Source organism: Alligator mississippiensis, chromosome 10 (assembly GCF_030867095.1).
Source record: "Alligator mississippiensis isolate rAllMis1 chromosome 10, rAllMis1, whole genome shotgun sequence".
Classification (NCBI taxonomy): Eukaryota; Metazoa; Chordata; order Crocodylia; family Alligatoridae; genus Alligator; species Alligator mississippiensis.
Genome location: NC_081833.1, coordinates 9,736,073 through 9,757,468, shown reverse-complemented (window position 1 = coordinate 9,757,468; position 21,396 = coordinate 9,736,073). Strand labels below are relative to the sequence as shown.

Here is a 21,396-nt window from a genome sequence, read left to right as displayed (position 1 = left end):
TTTTGAAGGAACATTCTCTTCTCACCAGCTCAGCCACATGGCTGCTTATTAATAACATTTTCACTGAGACATGCAAAATCTCAAATTCTCCAAAGGTCTCTGCCAAGGTATTTATTAAAAATTATTTAAGACCATGTAGTCCTTTTCAAAATAGCTGTGGGAAAGATGTCATCAAACAGTAGGTAATCTGCTCCTTACAATTTTCACACAGCAAAGTTTAATTTCAATGAAGTCATAAAATAGAGCAGTAGGGAGGATGGAATCAAAAATTGTGAAGGAAAACTGGAACCAAATTATTATAAAGGTTTTGAAAGCAACCAAGTAGATAAATCCTTCCTCATGTCTCTGACTTTGTATACAGAGTTTTGCTTTTCTTTCTATATTTTAAGTTGAAGGCTTACATCATTCTTGCCTGGTTTGGTCTTGCTAATATGTCTAACATAATATGTCTAACTCACTGTTAAACTGAAGGAATTACTTTTGTTCATAGACCCCCCCAGGGCTGTGTCCAGACAAGCATGGCTGTGTGGTACGTGGCACCACAGACACATCTGTGGTGCCACGTACCACACATTCAGTTGTTCTCCATGTTGCAAGGGAGCAGGGGTAAAAAAAACAACCCACAAAAAACAAAAAGGCCTAGAGCAGTGCATACAGGGGCAGCACACGCCACTCAAAACCAGAGCCTGGCTGGCTGGAGGCCCACTCCAGCTGCTGGCCAGGCTCCATGAGGCAGAATTGCCTCTGCTGTCGCCCTGGGAGGACCCCAGGACCCCAAGTAAGGCTGTTGGGTCCAACTCAGTGCTGGCCCCAGCCTCCCCCACCCCACCCGGGGTAACTTGCCACATGCCAGAGCGCCCGTGGCATGGGCTTTCCCCGGGGACAACTAGTGGCAGCACAAGGTGCATTGCTGCTAGTTGTCCCCAGGAAACCAAACAACCACGCACGTGTAGACGTAGTCCATCTGCTCTGCTCTGCTTTGCTTTCTGCTCTTGGTGTGAACAGACTTAATAGACTCCTCCTCCCCAATTAACAGCCAAATCAGGAAATCCAAGGGGGAAGGCCAAAAGGGAAACTCAGCACAGGGTCATTCTGTTGGGAGACAAGTGGCAGTCTCTTGTAAAATTCTTAGACTGAGATTTCCAAAGGAGGCTATGAGAATTAGGTACACAAACCCAAATGAAAGTAAAAAAAGAATTAGGGTGTATAACTCTCTTACATTTTTTTCTGCTTTTCAGGACAGTATTTGTTTCAAGGTAGTCCATGCTCTGAACTCCTCTGTTCCACCATCCCTTCTCCAGAAGATGATTTCATAGCACAGAGGTGAGACCAGGGCACATGGAAAAGTCGTATGAAGTGGAATGGCACAAAGCAATCTCACTGGGGCTCAAGGTTTGATCTCAGTCACTTAGCTACCAATCCCTTCATCTAATCAGAAGCATGTACTATTGCTCTTTGAGGAAGGGAATAGAGGACAGAGATTTGAGTATGATTAAGACCAGGCTGGTTGGGGTCAGGCAACAAGATTGTAATTCTTTGGGGCAGGACTGTCCTTTTTGTTCTGCACACATGGCACAACAGGGTCTATATTATTGCACAACCTATGCAATATAAAGCAATAATAATTTTAAACATTGTGGATTCAATCATTTAAGCCCAGCGGGAGCTTTCATAGCCCCATAAGTCATGTAAGAAGGCAACAAAAATATAGTAAGTTACATTTGCTAAAACATTTGCTCTGCCAATTCTACAAAAACATCTCATAGGCCAGGATGGCAGCCTGGATCTGCAAACTCATCCTCTTAAAAGCTTTCACAATGGTAGAAAGCAAAAAACAATTTAGTGCAGTCAGCATGGAGGGGAGCAGTGTTATTTTCCCCAGCTTGTGTGACACTATAAAATTAAGCTCAGTTCCCAGGCCAACATAACAGGTATATCCCAGGCAGATGTGGAAGCTGCAAGATGCTTGCTAAAGGAACAGCTGTTTGTGCCTGTTAATAGTGCCTTTCCTCAAAAGAAACACAAAAACCTGGTTCCTTGGGCTTTGAGGGCAAGTGACCCTTTAATTGAACCAACGCAACAGCTGTGCTACCTCAAATAGCGAAGACTATTTGTAACTCAACTGTAATGTTAAGACACTACGCATGGGTTTCTCAGTAGCGGTTCATTTCTACCTTGTAATTTGTGTCTATGCAAGCACATGCACACCCAGATACACACCCAGAACTCTCTCACACACGCGCTCTCTCCCTGCTGTTTCACATCACTCCCTATACAGACAGGCATTTATATGGGCCTGAGGGCCACATAGGCAGTTTTGGGGAGCTGTCATGGGCTGGTCACCACCTCTCTACCCCCACCATGCCAACAACCCAGAGCCTGCGGGCACTGCTGCTCCACCCTGCTACCACCAACAGTGCACAGCCCCAGTCCCGACCCCAGCCCACCCCGTGCCCACTCCAGACTTGCCTCAGCTGGAGTGCACCAGATGGAACCGGCGTGCACAGCCCCAGCGCCAACCCCAGCCCGCCCCGCGCCTTCTTTGGACTACCCACTAAGCAGCAGTGGCATCAGGGCAGAAGCCGATGCTTGGCATGAGGTAAAAACATGCCCCCTGCCCCACTGCCAGGCCCTTCTTGCTGCAGCCACCCAGAGCCTCCACCCAGGCTGCCCTGTTGCTCCTCTGCACTGCCGTCACCACCTCCTCTGAGCCACCCAGTGAGGCAGTGGTGGCACTGCAGAGGAGCCACAGGGCAGCCTGGACACAAGCTCTGGGTGGCTGCAGCAAGAAGGGCCTGGCAGCAATGAAGGGGGGAGGCTGCTTTTCCCCCATGCCAAGCAGCAGCTTCTGCCCCACTACCACTGCTGCTCAACATAGCCCGGCGAGTCTGGAGCAGGAGTGGGGAAGGGAGGGCCAGGGTTGGGGCTGTGTGCACATGTTCCAGCTGATCTGCTCCACTGGGCCAAGTCCAGAGCAGGTGCAGAGTGGTCCACCTCCCTTGAAAGCCCATTCCAAATTTTGGCCACCCTTACCATGAAGAAGCTTTTCCTCATGTCTAGCCTAAATCAGCTCTCTGTCAGTTTGTGATCATTGTTCCTTGTTACCCCAAGAGGTGCCCTGGTGAACAGAGCATCTCCGGTTCTTTGCTGCGCCCCCCTGATGAATTTGTAGGCAGCCACAAAATCACCTCTCAGCCTTCTCTTGTGGAGGCTGAAGATGTCCAGGTCCCTCAGTCTCCCTTCATAGGGCTTGGCCTCCAAACCCTTAACCATACAAGTGGCCCTCCTCTGGACCCTCTTGAGGTTATTCACATCCTTCTTAAAGTACAGCGCCCAAAACTGGACGCTGTACTCCAACTGCGGTCTGACCAATGCCACATAGAGGGCAAGTATCACCCCTGCAGTACTCCATCTGCAGTTTGACCCATGCCGCATAGAGGGGAAGTTCTTAGCAAAAAACAATTATTGACCACAGGATGCAATATATTGACTGCCACCATCCACCTCTTCTTGGGAAGGCCTGTGGTGTTTTGCTAAGGATACTGATTACAATGGGACTTGATTCAGAATTCCTCATTCGAAAGAGTTTACAAAAACATTATAGTTCTTGAGGTTTTTTAATACACTTCCAAGAACAGTTAGTTTGCTTTCTCTGCCACTATATGAAATTCAATAATTGACAGATATCTCTGTTCTCTGGCTATCAACAATATGTCCTAGGGTTCAGTTCTCCAGTGCATTAAGCCATTCTTTTCCTCAGGGGAATCATGATGGGAAGCAGACAATCCAGGAAGGGAGCTCTACTGAAAATAACCAAGTTTCATTGGCATAGAAATGGAATCTCATAGGAATGCAGTATGTCCATGATATTAAAAGAAAGAAAGAATCAATACTTAACACAAAAGGCAAAATAGGTATGACCTAAAATTTCCACACTTAGAAATCTTAGCTAAAACGTGCAAAAAAATAGTGCATGTTTCATTGAGTTAATGCTATTTTAAGGCCAGGACTTGTTTTGATCCATTAGCCATTTTAACAGTAAATCCTCAAAACAACATATATGAGGATAAAATGGAGAAAAGGGGAGTCAGGCTGATTTATCTTTGCAGACAGTTTGGACAACTCTTACCCATCAGTTGAACAAAGATCTCTTTGGCTAGATAAGCTGTCAGTGATAGCCAACAGGGGAAAAATATTGCAGTACCTACCTAATTTTCAAAAACCAAACACAAAGCGAAAAAATACAGGGCAAAGGCATTGTTTCACATGCCCAACAATGAAAAGCACAAAGTAAATGTATTCAATTGCAACACACCAGGGACCAGTAAGAATGCCAAGATAGATGCATTTCATTGTCCCATTAAGCACTTAATCTGGACCTCTACTAGCTGAAAAGTTTAAGAGGAAAGATTATGATTTTAGGCTATTATTTTTATGTCCTTTGAGAGTGGCAGTTGTTTAACAACAACAAAAAATACCTCTGCGATATATACTTTAAGGAAAAATACTCTAACCCAATACATTTTACGCATGCACACATACATTCCTCTCTCCTTTTACAGTGCTGGATAATTTTAAGATATTTTCAAAACTGTTTTTATGAGCATGAAGAGATACACTTCCATGCAATCTAAAATTGGTATCACTTATATTGAACCACAACAGTAAAAAAAAAAAAAAGATGAAATATCTCTTGCCCTCACAGAAAGGGAAAGCCGTGGCCATGATTTTGCAACTGCAACCCTGCACCAGCCCTCTCCGCCCTGCAGACTGCAGGATCCTACAGCTACAAGGGGCTGTCAACAGCATTCCAGCTGCAGGAGCAGGAGTCCTTCAGATGTTTCCCTTTCATAAATATTTCCGTGTTTTCAGGCATACTGACAGGCAGTTTGACTCATGCTGATTGATACCTCCTTCTGAACTATGAACCGAGCGTCACAAAGTCATTTGTTAGTGGTTGGAACGCAAAATGTATCTTTAAAAACCTAAACAATATTTCGACTGGCTATTTTACATCCTCATCACTTTGAATCAGCAGCCAAGCAAGTTCTCAGAGCTACAAGTGACCAAACTGGATCTCTAAAAGCATAGTGAGCTTTAACACCCACAACTTCAATTAAGTTAAAGTAGGGATGATCCACCCCATTGTGTACTTTGTTCAGCCGTTCTGGGTGTTTTAGTTACGTGGCAAGCTACGTATTCAAGCAGAACTAGAAAAAAAACCACACAAGGGAGATTTCTAGTCTTTTTCTTAGATGTGATTTGTAATAGATAACAATTTACTTATTACAAATGAGACAGTATTTACATGTAATTCATTTCTGATAGATTGTGTACAGATGGAATTGCAGTCACTGGCAAGAAATAACCTCCTGGTGTCAGTCGATAATCTATCTTGATTCATTCTGAACCTAAATCAAAGGTAATAGTTTCCCTTTAAGGTTACTTAAACTTGACTTCAGAGAGACTGCTCACATGTTTGAAGTTAAACACATACTTAAGTGCTTTGCTGGATGAGAGCCTAAAACATTAACATTAACCAATAAACTGTGCTAAGTAGTGATGTCAAAACTAGGGCATAGTTTTGGTGGTATTTATTATTATTTGTTTGTATTTGGTGGCACCTAGCAGCCCTAACTATGGCCCACTGATCTGCTCGACATACATCGAACAAGATGACAGCGTAGGCCTTGAAAAGCTTTATAATCTAAACAGATGGCATAGGCACTCTTTTCTTGCATTAAATGAATCATGGGTCCCTCCCTCTTCTGCTTCTACAATGGTGGAAAATAAAGAATTCCCATTAGGAGTGGGCAAACCATGGAAAAGAATAAATAAATGTGGGGAATGGGGCAGTTGACTATACACGATCTTTAACCCTGCACAGAAGGCACGAAATGGCTTTTGGCCAGTACCCAAGTCCATGGTACAGACACAGTTTCATAAAGACATGAAATCCTTCAGTATGTTAAGAAGGCAAGAAAATTCAGCTGCAATCGTGTCTTTTTCTAAGCATTTTTCTGGCAATGTCAGCCCACACGTGAACTTCAATCCCTCACAGATGGATGAACCTCTCTTACTTAGCTTTCTGGAAACCACTGTTTCTACTAGCCTCTTTTCCTTTCGAACGTCAACCGGCATTTACGTAGCACAAGGTTCGGGTGTTGTTACGTTCGTGTCCCAACCCTCCGGACTCGAAGCAATGCTGGTGAGCATGCAGGAGGACACGTACCTCTCACTAGGGAAAAAAAGAGTAGATATTCTGGGACTCCAAAATATTACTGCTAAGAGCTCTATCTCTGCAAAGCTTGCAACAGTCTCTGTGCCACAGAGGCTCACATTTCACAGCAACAACTGGTGATTCCCCCCATCAAAATGGGGTTGGATTGCTGATGTCCCCAGGTGTCCACCATCCTTTTACTAAAATGACATTTACATGGCAGATGGTACAAACAGCCTGGCCTGCTGCATAGTTGTTGGATCACTGTAAAAATAAAAATTGCCAGACAGCTGACATGCTTTTTTGGCACCAAGTACTGGGCCCCACTGACTGAGGGGAAGCGGAGCTGCCTGGAATAAAATAACAGCTTGAATTTTCTTTGGATTGTCTATGGCATGTGGTTTGCTCCCTATATTATTTTTGATTCCCGCTGTCTAAGAAGTACCTTGTGACATGCCGCGACTCACTCTAGGAACTTCTTTCGGTATCAGATTTATAGACTCCAGTGAAACGCTTCCTTCCCACCATGCACAGATATGATCTCCACTTCTCCTCCCATACATGCCTTAGAAATACTAGCAGATACACAGAGCTGGACTCACCTCACCTGGCAAGGACTGTCATCTCTTGGGGGTAAAGGATTACACTGCAGCTTGAGACTTCTGTGTAGGAGCTTTCCCATTGGAGATTGCTGAGCTTATGGGCCCTCCCAGACCAATATAGGATCATGGGAAAGTAGGGCTGGAAAGGACCTCATGAGGTCATTTCATAGTTTCATTTAATTTAGTCCAGCCTCCTGCTCAAGGCAGGGTCATCCCTGTCTGGTTATCTCCCCTCCTCAACCCCTGCCCCCCACTTTTGAGGGCAGTCTTAGCTCCCAGAAAGGAGGACGGAAGATTGTAGCTAAGCTACACAGCACCACTGCAGCTACACCACAGGGAAGCACCTGCCTCTACAAGTACGTTGTGCCCTCATTGATGCCAAAAACAGCAGAGATAAATCAGTGCAAACCTTGCCTTACACTTTCCTTTCCAGCTAAGCAGATTTATGCTAGCTGACATCATGATACTAATGCATGGCTGTCTTCCTAATGGGCAGGGCAGCAGGCATCGCAGTGCTGATCCAAGCCCCAGTGAAGTACTCCTACGGATGCCAGTGTGCATTGGATCAGACAATAACACAGTCAAGTGGTGGACTGAGAAAGGAGCTAGGAAGACAAGAGTTCCTGAGCTCTCCACTTTGTCAAAGGGCCTTTCTGTGTGGGCCTTGGACAAAGTGCTTAGTTTCATTCTCTGACAGTTGCTCCATCTGTAACATGGGTATGCTAGTACTTACAAAACTCCCAAAGACTTTGTCAAGACTAATTAACATCTGTACAGCATACTCCGAATGTCCCACTGGGGCACTACATTGTACAATGTGGCATACATATGTGGCAGCATGTATAAGTCTTAATCTTAACAATATGATTACAGAAGTGAAAACATAGTTTACTTTTTAGATCAAGTTCCAACTCCTAATTGTGCTCTGACCTTAATTGCATCTATGTAACCTTAGACTATTAAGGGAAGAATCTGTCCCTTAAAGATGCTGCTTATCTTTTGAGTGTGTTTTGCTTTTCTTCCGTTAGTTAGTGCTTGTTCATTACTTAACTCCCAGCAAATGTGATTACTTCTCAACCTTAAACCGACACAATAAATTTGTTTCAATGAGCAAACCTGAATTCCAGCCAAGTATGATATGGATGTAGCAGCAGAGTGATAAAGATACAAATAATTTCAGCATTGCCTGGTGCCAATTCATCATTAGGCTAACAGGTCAGTTCCAGACTAACAGCTGAGTGCCACATGGTTGTAAATTTTTCTAACATTGTTATTACATTCCTGATATAAACCTGTTAAAACTGTTAATCCCCTGCATTTACTGAAAGGCAGCTAAAATACATCAAGCTGATCATGAGCATTGCTTGTATTCCTCCTCCTCAGCACTCTTTGCTTTAGCCAGACTTGTCTTTGTGTGTCTTGGCTGTGGTTGAACCTAAAATGAAATGTAAAATAATACTCTAGCACGGTGATTTTCAATCTGTACTCCACGGCCCCCTCAGAGTCCACAGACTATGTCTAAGGGGTCTGCGAAAGATGACTATGATCCATCAAAAGTATGTGAATATGCATGCTTACAATTCAAAGGGGTCTGCACCTCCACTTGAAATTTTTTAGGGGCCCACAAATTTTAAAACGTTGAAAACCACTGTTTTAGCACATTTATAATCCAACACTTATACTCCAACACTGATGGCATTCAAAGAAGCCTTTCTCCCTAAGCTGTTGCACAGCACACTGATATCAAAGTACCAATATTTTTGCATGAGCTTCAAGATTTGAAATTACAGCTCTTGATCCCTTTGTTCCAGTTTCTCTCCCAGAAAATAGGAATGAAAATACATTTCCATTCCCAGGAAGGTCTCCTGGGGCCCAGTACCAATTGGCATAAGTTGGGACAGCTTCCAAGGCCAGTCTGACTTATGCTGCGGTAGATCCTGAACCACAGAATAAAGGACCCATAATCAGTCTCTGACAGATCCCCTGTGGAAACTGATCCCAGCAGCAAATCAAGCCTGTAAGGCTCTAGAGAAATGTTCAGTATTTTAACTCTCATGGCATTTCAGTCCCTGAAGAGGAAACGTTGCCAGAACACCAAATTTCATACATTTTTTGTCTCTATAAATGGATCCCAGGGGCAAAATTAATACATGGGAAAAAACAAACACAAAATACTGCAACATTCAGGTTCCTGTCCCTCCCCAGTGCATATCTTTTACCTGATTATTGCTTTCAGAATCTAAAATTACAATAATAAGTGGAAGTCAAGAAAGTGCATGCCAAAATTTGCAAGCACACTTCAGAAACACAAATTATTTCAAAATGTGAACAGCCCAGCTGGACAGGAAGATGAGGAAGGAGGGGAGAATATCTATAGAAATGGATCAGATGATAAAAAATGTGGAGATCAAGGCTGATTCAAAGTGTAGTAAAACCAACATACTTTGCATTATGAAGAGAACAGAAGATAGATGGATTTGAGGTATGCTATGGAAAGCAGGCGAGACCCTTGTCCACCACGTGCAGTGTTATCATCGAATACGTCATCTAAAATACATTTATATTAACATTAGACTCTTATGACTAAGAACAGAGCATGAGCAGTCCAGGCTGATGGTAACGAGGTGTCTGACGAGGGACACCGGTCTTGTTTTTAATTCACTGAAAGCTAAAACTTCAGTCCCAGACTGAGAGAAGTAAAAAGATTTTTCTTTTTTAAATGGAAAAACACCACACGCCTCCAGAAGACGTTGTTACCTCAAAGACAACTCTGCGTCATCAACTGAGAGATGTGGCATTCCTGTCATTTGGCCAATGTTCAAAAATATGTACGAGCACACTAAAAAATATCTGCAGGTGAAAACTCCGCCAAGCCCCTAGCATGCGCTGACCTTTACCACTGGCACATGCAGCCCCATGAAAACCTGCCTCCCTTTGATATTGGCTGATCAAAATTACAAAGATTCAAAAGAAATGGTCATTGTCTTTGACATTCTGCTGTCAAATGCACTAAATATATGTCATTGCATGCACTAAATGCGCTAAATATATGTCATTGCATAGCAGAATATTTATAAGGGATGTTACTGGTTTTCCCTGTTCAAAGGTAACAGAGCCTTTAACTGTGTGGAGAGGGCGTCATCTCATTCTCAGACTGTGAACAGCAACATCATTCTCTTTAAACACCTGGGCTGTGGCATTTATTAAACTCTTCTTCATTAAAAGGAAAACCTACCCAATTAAAGGTAGCTATACCAACTAGATCCTTTTCATACTTCATGCTTATTCATTTCTACATTAATCCTTTTCTTCCTAATATTAGATTCCACGGGCCTGACGCTGCTTTGTACAGGCTGGTCCATGTATGCATTTTGGTCCCACAATTCTTCCCGGTTTCCATTGCTTTTGATGCATCCCCACTCACCTACATGCCTCCTCCAAATAGCAACCCAAAGTCACTGCAAGCTAGCCCCAGGCCAAACAGACATGCATTTTCAAATGTGATCAATATTTCAGGTGTCCAGCTTCAGGCCAACTACATTTGTTTGATACACAGCCTCTGACTGTGATGGAGACACAGTAGTGGAAGCATCAAAACTACAACAAAAAGGATGACTGAAGAAACTGTCTAGGAACAAAACATTTTAGTTATTAAAATGTCTTTGAGAATATATCAACTTTTTCCATGGAAAACATGCACCCCTCTTGGAAAGGTGCATTGTTCATATGCACACTCAAGCCCTTTTCTTTTCCATATCTAAGCCAACATGTAAGACTTCACTTAAGAGGGGAGAAAATAAAGGAATATACAAATGTAAGAGAGTTGGTATATTTGTACTGCAATTGTTCCCATGGAGCCTTGACAACCTGTCATTCAGAGGGTTGATCATATGGCATTTCTTAATGCTCACCTTATCCACTTCACAGCACTGAATTGCTCCAGAGGTGAGCAGGTATTTGTGTGTGCTATAAACCATGCTATTGTCCCTTTTTCTCAACAGACTTCCAGGGGAATCTGGGGGACGATGATACAGCGTTTAATGGAAGCATTAGGTTTTATCATTTAGGCATGAGAGAAAACTCTATTATCAAGTATATAGCTCATTGTTACCAGGAATAGCTCAGTTTGTAATCCTCTATAGCTAGGTGGCTTTATCTCTGTCTGTCTCATAACCTCATAGTCAGACTTTAAAGTTATATTGTTACAAGCCACACACTGACTACTAGGGCTGTGCAAAATGGCACTGTTTCATTCCAACTTCAGTTTCGAGGTCTGGACGGAACAGTGTTTCCTATCGAATATATCACTATATACACTATATATATACATCTATATCTATATCTATATCTATATATATATATATATATATATATATATATATATATATCTCACTATAGCTGGGCTGCTTCCCTGCCCCCTGCTCAATCTAGCACAGGGGGTGGAGAGGCAGCCCAGCTGGGCTACCTCCTTGCCCCCTGCCGGATCTTGCGCCAGGGATGGGAAGTCAGCCCAGCTGAACTGACTTCCCATCCCCAGCACTATGTTCAAAATGTTTCCATTTTCAAAACATTTCAACTAACCTTGTTTTGTTTCGAGGCTATTTCGACGGCCTTTGTTTCATTTCGATTTTGCTGTTTCGACCTCAAAATGAGTCAAAACAGTGTCGAAACAGCCGTCGAAATTTTGCACAGCCCTACTGATTACATGGTTAAGACTGACATATCCAATGGGTGTCATTCCCAACTGTTTGTTTCCCTGTTTTTATACTTACATTTGAATTTATTGCGACTAAAAAATAAAATCCTGATCTGTCAATTCAAAATTAACCAATCTCTTCAGCCAGATTTCTAAATCACTGGGGTACAAGTCTGTGCTAAGTCTCTAGTAGCATAAGAGGTACAACACACAAGGACCAGCCAGGGATATGGAGTTAAAGTGGATTTAAGTTATGGCAGCCTTCTTGGGTAGCCTTGTGAGCAGGAGTGGTGTCACGACCTTGAGGGGTCCTGAGTTGGTCAGGGTGTCTGTTGTATTACAGTTGCTTTAATATATTGGTCTTGTAGAGGCCAGTGCCCAGAAAGCTAAGCGCACTGCTGCTTAGGGGTTGCAACATTACCCCGAATCTCCACAGCGCTGCACACTGAGGCCATGCCCCTAATCTAAACCCCAGTTCTGCTCCCACTGAATCCTTATATCAAGACTTGTGGCAAAGGAAGGAGAGAAAGGGGGTGTTTCTTCAGGGCTGGAGTATCCAGTAAGTCAGAATTAGCTTCTGAGTCTCTCCAGGGCTATTCTGAGCCTATTACAAGCTTCAGTCCAGAAGTGTGCCTAAATGAGCTCCCTAGCTTGTTGTTCACTCTAAAACCAGGAATCAAAGTCTGTTTTGGGCTGATCTTAGAAAGGCTGTAAAGGAAAATCTGACCACTCCTCACTGACCTGCCCATTGGGAATACTTTATTTTACAGTACTGAAAGTATCTCCAGTGCTCACAGATTAGTCCTAGGGGCACATGGCTCCCAAAAAAGATGAAAGATGTTGCCTTGTAATTGTGCATCCTCCAGTGTTTCATGACCTTTGCAAAAGAACTCTTGTCTTGCTCTATCCACTGTTTTATTAAAAATACATTATCACAACAGAGGAAAATAGCTGAGGGTCAAGAGAACCTGATTCTTTTATAACATTAACTACATCTAGTCAGGCAAGATGGACTTTTCAGGGTGCTGACACTGTTCGTCGCAATGTAGAGACATTTTCCTTGCATTTAAGCTGATCTATACATTCCACTTAGACACTTCCCATCTCAGTAGCATTTCTGTTTTGTTTTTAATTTGCTATATGGGAAAAAAGAAAGAAAAGGAAACAAAACCAGATCTACTCCAGGGTAACGGAAATATGGACAATTATGTAAACACTGGCAAAAGGGCATGAAAACAGATGGAACACTCTGGGAGGGTAAAAAAAAAATCCAGTAAAAAAAAATATTGACAATAACATCATTATTAAACAGCAGTGGAGAATATGACAATATATTTATGCTCCTAACCTTTCCTATTTACTGCAACTGAGTTCTCCTTAAGAAGATACAAACTTGTTCAACTCCAAGGACTTTGGCAACAAGTGTGCGAGTTTGATTCCCTAAATGCCCAGATTGCACAATATTAAAAATTACCCCAGATTTGCTGTTGGATTCTCTTTGCTCTATTTATTTGAATGTAATCACTTCCAAGTGTAGACTCAGCTAGCTTACAGTACTGCCCAGCATTTAACTATTTGGATAATATCAGCTTTGACACATTTTCGCATCAATAAGTTAGAAATGTTTGATGTATTTCAAGTGAAATAAACACACAGCTAGGATTGTCCAGTTATGATTACTATGCTCCATAAAGATGCTAACCTGTCTCACATTGGTGAGGATTTGTCTGTTCTGTGCAATTCATCTGTAAATCTGAATGATTGTCCTTGTAACTATTCCAAACAATATAAATATCAATATGCTAGAAATGTAGTCTAGTACTTAAGCAGTGGTGAGCTCTGATTCTCAGTGCCCTGACCTATTTCCCTCTGGCCTTCTAGTTCAGGCATTGACCCCAGACTCAGGAGATCTAGGTTCAATTCCTGATTTTGCTGTCACCTCTCTTTGTGACCTTGATTACATCACTTAATCTATCGGTGCTTTAGTCACAGCTCTGTAGAACAGAGATATTCATAGTTCCCTTCTTTTGTCTAATTGGATGGCAAGTCCTTCAGACAGGGGCTGTCTTACTATGGATATGTACAACACCTAGTACAATTACACAAGACTTTGTGCATTTCTATCCTTTGTAAAATGGCTATAATAATAGAAGAGTACTAGAATGACGACAATGTTCTATATTCTGATTCCGACTTCAGTGGAGTTTCACTAAATTCTTACCACGTAACTAAGAGTAATATTTGACTAGTAGTTTTAACAGTATTAGCATGTCAGTTCTCCTAATAGTTGCAGGGATGGTGCTGGGATAGGAGAATTTCCCAGTACCAGCCCCGTGACTGCAGAGCTAGCACTGGGAGAGAAGAATCTCCAAACACCAGCCCCACAACCACAGAGCTGGTGCTGGGAGATAAGGATGTCTCACTGCCAGCCCTGAGAGCATAGAGCTAGTGCTGGGAGATAAGGATCTCCAAGCCTGGGCCCCGTGACCATGGGGCTTGGGCGGGGAGATAAGGATCTCCCAACCCCAGTCCCACGATTGCAGAGTGGGGGCTGGGAGCTCCCTGCTGCTGGGAGAGAGGGACATAGTCCCCACCCTGGCTCTGGTAGCAGAGCCTCCTAGAGCTCCATCTGGCTGCTCCAAGGGCCTGGTACAGGACCACAGGCAGTGGGAGCAGTCTGCTGATAGGAGCAGCAAATCTGCTCCCACATCCCTGCACATGTAGATGTGTGCCCAGGAGAGTTTACTCAGGAGTACTTTATTCTAGAGAAAACTGTAGTGGATTATTTGCACAAGCAGATATGCCCACTCATGAACACCGCGTGCCCCCAGAGGCTGGGGGGACACGGCAACCACCCACAGGTGGCGGCAGCAGTGTCGGTGGTGGAGGTGTGGTGCCGGCAACTGGGGAGCTCCCGCAGGCAGCCATGGCAATGCCAGCAGCAGGAGGGGGAGGTGGCAAGCGCCAACAGGTAGTTGGAGACCACCTGCAAATGCCGCCGGCAGTGTCGGCAGCAGGGGGCAAGGGGGCGAGCAGCAACTGCCCACAGGCTCCACCGGCAGTGTCAGTGGCACTTTTGGCAGGGGGTGGACTGCCATGCTCAGGGGGTGCACGTGTACCCGCGTGTGCCCCCTATGCGTTGCCAATGTGCCCACTGTTTTGTAGGCAATGTATCGATGCCATCATATGTGAAGAATCTCTGTGCAAATTGCCAAGAATCACACTTCCTGGTAAGGCTCAATGACAAGGTTAGTGGGAAAACTCATTTGGCCAACACAGTCCTAGTTTTGCCAACTGGCATTCAACAAGTTCTGCTGAAACCATTCAGTAACACAAGTAGTTAGTAAAAAAGCCTATCCACAGGCTGCATATTTACACAGAAGAGAAAGCACAATCAGTAACGCTTTGTACAAAGAAACTGTGTGATGAGAAACTCTAGATGAGGATATTCATTCTCAACTCTTCATCCTTGACTTTGCTCTAGCCTTCTCAAACAAGACCTAATTTGCCATTCAAGTGAGAAAATAGCAGCAAGGAGGATGTAGAAAGCATAGAGATACTACCCTATCAATCAGTAACTCAGAAGGTTTTCAAATCAGGTGGGTGGTTGAAATAAGCTCATATTTCTTGTGTTGTAACACCCCCCCCCCCCAACACACACACATGCCCCTATCCTTCTAGCCACCAAAACTCTTAAACAGCCATATATCAGCTGATCTCCATCTTGAAACAGAGTCATTTATACTACGGGTGAAAACGACCTGTTATTTCACCTTCTAGCCTATACCCTAGTTGGCCATTAAAAGATGGTTCCACATACCATGTTCTCTAGTGCTTTATTTGCCTAAAGTAATGTCAAAAGGGTGAGAATTAAGTGCAGTGCACCATGATTCTCACTGACAATCATGTCTGTCTCGTTTCATATTCTATTTCAGTTACAAAAACGAAGTAAAATGAAGACAAGCAATCAAGGTTTAAACAGCATTTCAGAAGTCAAGTTTCAGATTTTGCAATAAAGGTGAGATGGGCAGAACGAGCCCAGTTCTACCTCCTTCTAATGCATGAATGCAAGTGTGATGTTAGGGATGGTTGAATGTTGGAAACATATTTTATCCATACAAGTGGACACTTTTCTTTGTGCACAGTCTGGAGCTCTTAGTCTTACCTTCAGGGGTACCACTTGCATCAAAATGGCAAAGTTGGTGAGGTGGTTACAAAGGCAGACGGAGTAGTTGAGGTCCCCACTCTCACGCACGCAGCCCTCATTAGACCAGACACCACTTCCATTGCTGCAAAGAACACAAACATTGAACAGGAACTCCTAATTAAATTAACTCTTTCTGACATCAATTGCACATTAATTCTGTTAAGTAGGAGACTTTTTTTTTTAATAAACCTTTTGATTCTTAGTAGCTACAATAATATAAAAGACTAATTTAGTTCCATACCTAAGTGGTTTTCTTAACTTAGTCATCTTTATAAAATTTGATAAAACAAGCAGATGCAATAACAAAAGAAGTGGTTGCAATAAGAAATAAGGAAAGTTAGTTTGCATTTGAGTTACAAATTTAAAGATCATTGTAAATCAGAAAGACAAAACCCTGTGCAGCTATCAGTACAAGGAATGCTTTGTGTCACAACTGCTTTTCAATATACCTTTCAAACATTATAATACATCCAAAAGAAACACCACAAGAAAGAAGAGAACTGTCTAGAACTAACTGATTTGCATCTTATTTCCACTGAAATTCATGTGCTGCTGAAACTTAGCACAATGGAAGAATATTTAGTCTTCCACGCAAATTACCATCTCTAGGTAATTTGTGTACCCAACTGAACCTACTTACCCAGGTAAGATAGAAATTGTATAGAAATACCTGAGCTAAGCATTAAACTAGCAAGCTAAAGAACCAGCAGCAGACTAACTATGGCTTAAGGCAGTTCATTATGGATTAATTTACCCAGTTTCATGTAGTGCAGCACAGAGTAAACACTCTGCTAATCCAAAGGATATAGTCCCAAAACTAATTCTCTTGAATTCAATAGATGTAGCCATTGCCATTAGAAAGCTGAAGTCTATTACCTGGGATGCTGAAGTTTTTTTCATAAATTTAAAAGAGGAAAAAAAACCCTCATAACTGAGATATTGCAAAATGGTAACTGATGGTTAATGTGGGCTTGTTAACGGTGAGGATGGAAAATCACCATTAACTGTCCCAGATGAGTGTATTTCTAAGGCAGAATTACGAACTACTTGCAGAGCTCCTGGTGGCAAGTAGTTGTGTATAGTACAAGATACAAAGTGCCTCTTCCCACCGCCCTCGCTCACGTCGAATAGTTCCATTGATTTCAGTGGAATTGCCCACCTAGCAAAGTACAATTCAATGTTTGATACATGACAAATTAAGTTTGAAAAAAGGATTGAGCGCCAACAGCTACAGATCAAATTCAGCAGTCACTTATCTCACTTCAGTGGCACCATACCAACTTACCGCAGCACATTTGGCCTGGCCACCAGAACTGTACTACTCCATACATGCGGAAGACCTGCCTCACTGATGTCAGTTGACTCGCATGTAATAATTACTGTATACCCGTTGAAGATCTGGACTGAATTTGTTCCTATTCTACAAATGCCAAATGACACATTGTATTGGACTAATCAGAGACATGGCAACAGAACGGACCTCAAAAGATCATCCATCTCCTTGCCCTGAAGCCATCTCTGACTGATGATTTTTTTTAAAAATATATCCCAGTGAGAAAGTTGTGTAACTTCCTAAGGTGGTTTGTTCCAGATTTTTTGTAATATTTAACCAAAGTTTTTTTGGCTGCACATTAAGCCAATTTATTCTTGTTATACTCCCAGTGGACTTGAGGACCAGCTGATCGCCATACCCTTGTAACAAACCTTTGTAAATTATAAGGCATGTGCAGCTTCCCAGACTTCTCTTTTTTACCAGAAGTTAATCCAAACTTGGTGCTTCCACTTTCTAAACATCTTATTCTTTTTGCTCCTCTCTGTCTACTTCCTTCTTAAACCATGGTGCTCACAACTGTACACAGTACTCCAGCTGAGACCCCCACCTCTGTTGAGTGTAATGGAGCAATTACCCTTGTATGTCTTACATATGACACTGCTTGCGTATGACACTTAATACATCCCAGAATGTAACTCTGGTTTGTGAAAAAGACAAATATCATTTAAAACTCAAATCACTTTTCTGTGCACCAAAATCCCCAGAATGCTTTTCTACATCATTCCTGCCTAAACAGTAATTCCATATGAACTTCTGAATATTTGACTTGTTAAGTGTACTATTTTTCACTTGCTGACTTCAGATCATTTGTTCAGTTTATCTTGTCAATTTGAACTCTAATTCTGTCCTCTAAAGTGCCTGCAACCCCTCCCAGCTTGGTGCCATTGAGAGAGATTACAAGTAACTTTCATCTGTAATGTCATTGAAAGTAATGAATATGACTTGGTCCAGGACAAACCCTTGAGAGACCTCACTTGCAGTGATTTCCCAGTTTGCCAGAGAAACGCTCTGCAACCATGGTATCTCAACTAGCTGTGCTCCTACTTCATTAAAATTTCATTTCAACCATCTTTCCTCAGTTTACTTCTGAGACAGTTACATGGGATAATGTCAAAAGTTTTGCTAAAGTCAAGATATATTACATCTACTGTTTCTCCATTATTTGCTAGGCCACCAATCCCACCGAAGAAGGAAATTAGATTGTTTTGACACAATTTGTTCTTGACAAATCCATGTTAGCTGTTTTATCTCACTTTTATTACCCACTAGATGCTTGTAAATTGATTGTCAAATAATTTGTTCTAGTATCTTTGTGGATCAAAAAAAAAAAGCCTGGTTGTTGTATAATTCCCCAGGTCCTCCTTTCTCCCTTCATTTTGAAAAACAGGAACTATGCTTGCCCTTCTCTAGTCCTCTGGGAACTCTCCTCTCCCCCATGACTTCTCAAAGACATGTTAATGATTCAGAGACTGGCTGCTAATTACTCATACGTTGGCAAAAAAGTGTATCTTGACATAAATAAAGCTCATTTTGGAAGGACAGGTTTTCATTAAAGTCATTGGTCCTCAGGCAATGCCTCAAGTGGCCTTTCCCTAAAAGAACATGATATGGGAGTGCTGCCCCAAACCATATTAAATAAACTTCAATAAAGCATGTTTTTAATTTATTACAATTTATGAATAATCATAACACGAAATGAGTACAGACATCTGGGACAGCTCAACATATTACAATGAAACTTTAATAAAACAAGCATGTTGATTCTGTCCATACAAAATTTGGATAGGAGAGATCCCAAAATCGCATCAAGTATTGCTACTGTTTCAGTTTCAAAAATGTTCATCCCTGCTAAATTCTCATAAATTCTCAGTTTGTATTGTTGCACAATTCGCGCAGAAACTCATCACGTTTGGAAAAACCCAACACATAAAACATACTATACATAGCTATCTAAAGCTACCAGAAAAATAACCACCATTTATGGGTAATTGCTATTTACTCGCTGTAACATAAACTGAACATGTAAATACGTGTGAAGATGTAAAAATGTATGTATGCTGTCACCCTGTGGCAGCTTACTTCATCAATAAATATATATCAGGCATAACTCGCTGCTTTAAAAGGGGTCTCATTTTGATCTCGTTTATACCGGAGTGAATCAGGCACAACTCCAGTGAAAACAATGACTTTGGTGGAGCTATGTCGAATGACAACATCCAAGTTTCTGGCCGAATGGGTAATACTATCATAAAACCCTCAGAAATATGAACAGAATCAGCCCTCATAGGTTGGTTTCATCCCAAAACTGTTGATTCTCTCAATAATCTGCTTTATCCAGAGATCATCAAATACAATGAGAAATGCCATGCCTATAGTAAAAGATGACTTTGAAGCCATTTTTGGTATACATCCTGTGGTTTCATTACTTTAACAAATCCTATGAACATAGGGAACAAAGGGAATATCTGTCAAGTAGGCCACAGAGAAACTGTCAGATTTGTCATAAATAATTAGTTTAAGCAGATCACAGTAAAGACGTTCAGAATTACAACACATACCTATAGTCCAGAAATGCGCAGTAAAGGTAAACTTTGTTGCTTTTATTCACTGCTTGATTATATTGCCAGGGAGTCTGAAAGAAGAGAAATAGAAATTATAAGGGAGAAAAAGCTAATAATAAATGTAAACATTAAAAGGGCTGAATTCTGCCCTCTGTTTAACTAGTGTCAATTTTCATTATTTCACTGCCTTCGGTAGAATTAATCCAGATTAACAGAGTGTAACTGAAAGCAGATTTTGTCCAACGGTATTTTATTCCTGGTGCTATGTGCTCAAACCCCAGCTGTGAAAAGCCTTCAGTTTTAATTTAAATGTTAAATCTGAATGTTACACATTGTGAGTTCCACACACTGAATTTTACATAGAGTGAGCTGACCCATTTGCTGAAATCCTTGTCCTATTTAAGACAATAACAAAGCTCTAATAGACCCACTGTGCACAAAGTTAAACATGCTTGTCATCCACCCAAAAAAGCCATAAAACGTTATGGTGAATATCAGTGAAAGTCATGTATTGCCAGGATTAGTAGGCATTTAATTTGCAGAATGGTGATTATTATTAAACATATAATAAAAACCAGTTTCCAAGGTTTGGTTTTAAGAGTTTGGCATTTAGGCAGCACTCTAGCACTTCTCCAAACTGATTACTTGCTGATTCAACCTTCTCCATTCAGAAGGGCTTTTCCACTACGTTACACCGATTTTATGCCAGCTTAACTCCACTCACATAGTCATAGACTGGAGAATCGGGCACAAAATCTGCTACAATCTGCTTTCAAAGGCCTTTTCCATCTTAAATTCACTGCCCCATTCATGACGTACAGCATCGCAGTACTGAATTAGATCCCACCCTCAAGTTACTTTTAGGACTTGTCACATAAGCAAGTTAGTGATAAACTAATAGTGGTCCAATCATTACCGCACCAGGCCGGCGCTGCTCTCAAACCACAAGATAAGCAAGCACTGCTCTCCTGGTTTTGCACTTAAAAGGAACTTTACAGAGGTCTGAAAATCAAGTGCATACAAGACATTTCTGATGCAGCTTTCCCTCTTCATGGCTACAAGAAGTGTCAGGCACAAGGCAACACAGATACCCCCGAACCAGTTGATAACAAAGAACTTCCTATCTTGTCCAGGAGGCTCGCTGTTGAATTTCAACATACTTCTAGGGTTTACAGCTTCCAAATATCTATCCAACTGATAAGGGCATTTACTAACTGTTCTTGACTCGCCTCTCTAGATAATTTTAATGGAACTTTCTGTTCTGCTTGTCAGATGCGCACTGTGCTGCACAATTATTTGATGGGTGCTACGTACAATCATTTCTCTACATCTTCATCTTAAAAATGAGTAACAAAGCTGGCAAAGAACATGGGGTGGGGGGAAGCATCATCTCATTCCTCCTTGCCTTCCTAAGAAGCAATAATTCTACAGAATCTTCTCACGCGCTATCCAAATGCCTCTTTTTCTCCATCAGGGGATCTCTCAAGTGCTAAAGCCTCAACGGTGTCAGGATCAAGCTTGGTGCAAAGCTTTGGTAACACAGCTCTCTGCTTTCACCACTCTGGCTCTCTTCCTCTGGGAGTGGTCAAGAGTCAAGCTGAGCCCAAACAGGTCAAACCAGTGAGTAGGGAGTGCACGTCTGTAATGAGAACCAGTACGGTTTGCAAAACTGAACCCAGAGCTGGAAATTAAATGGATGTATTTTCTAATGCTGGCCTCATGCTAACCCTTGGACAAGTTGCATCATTACCCACCTGTAAATGTAATAATATAATCA

The 21,396-nt window shown here is 42.1% G+C and overlaps 1 protein-coding gene across 1 annotated transcript in view; it reads right to left on the bottom strand.

The window, feature by feature from the left end:
• ADGRD1 (adhesion G protein-coupled receptor D1) overlaps positions 1 to 21,396 on the bottom strand; it is a 243,246-nt gene that overhangs the window by 96,069 nt on the left and 125,781 nt on the right. The window contains exons 15-16 of the mRNA XM_019486663.2: positions 19,617 to 19,690; positions 15,684 to 15,807 (exon numbers count right to left, since the gene is read on the bottom strand). Coding sequence (XP_019342208.1) covers positions 15,684 to 15,807; positions 19,617 to 19,690 — 198 coding nt within the window. The remainder of the gene's footprint in view (positions 1 to 15,683; positions 15,808 to 19,616; positions 19,691 to 21,396) is intronic.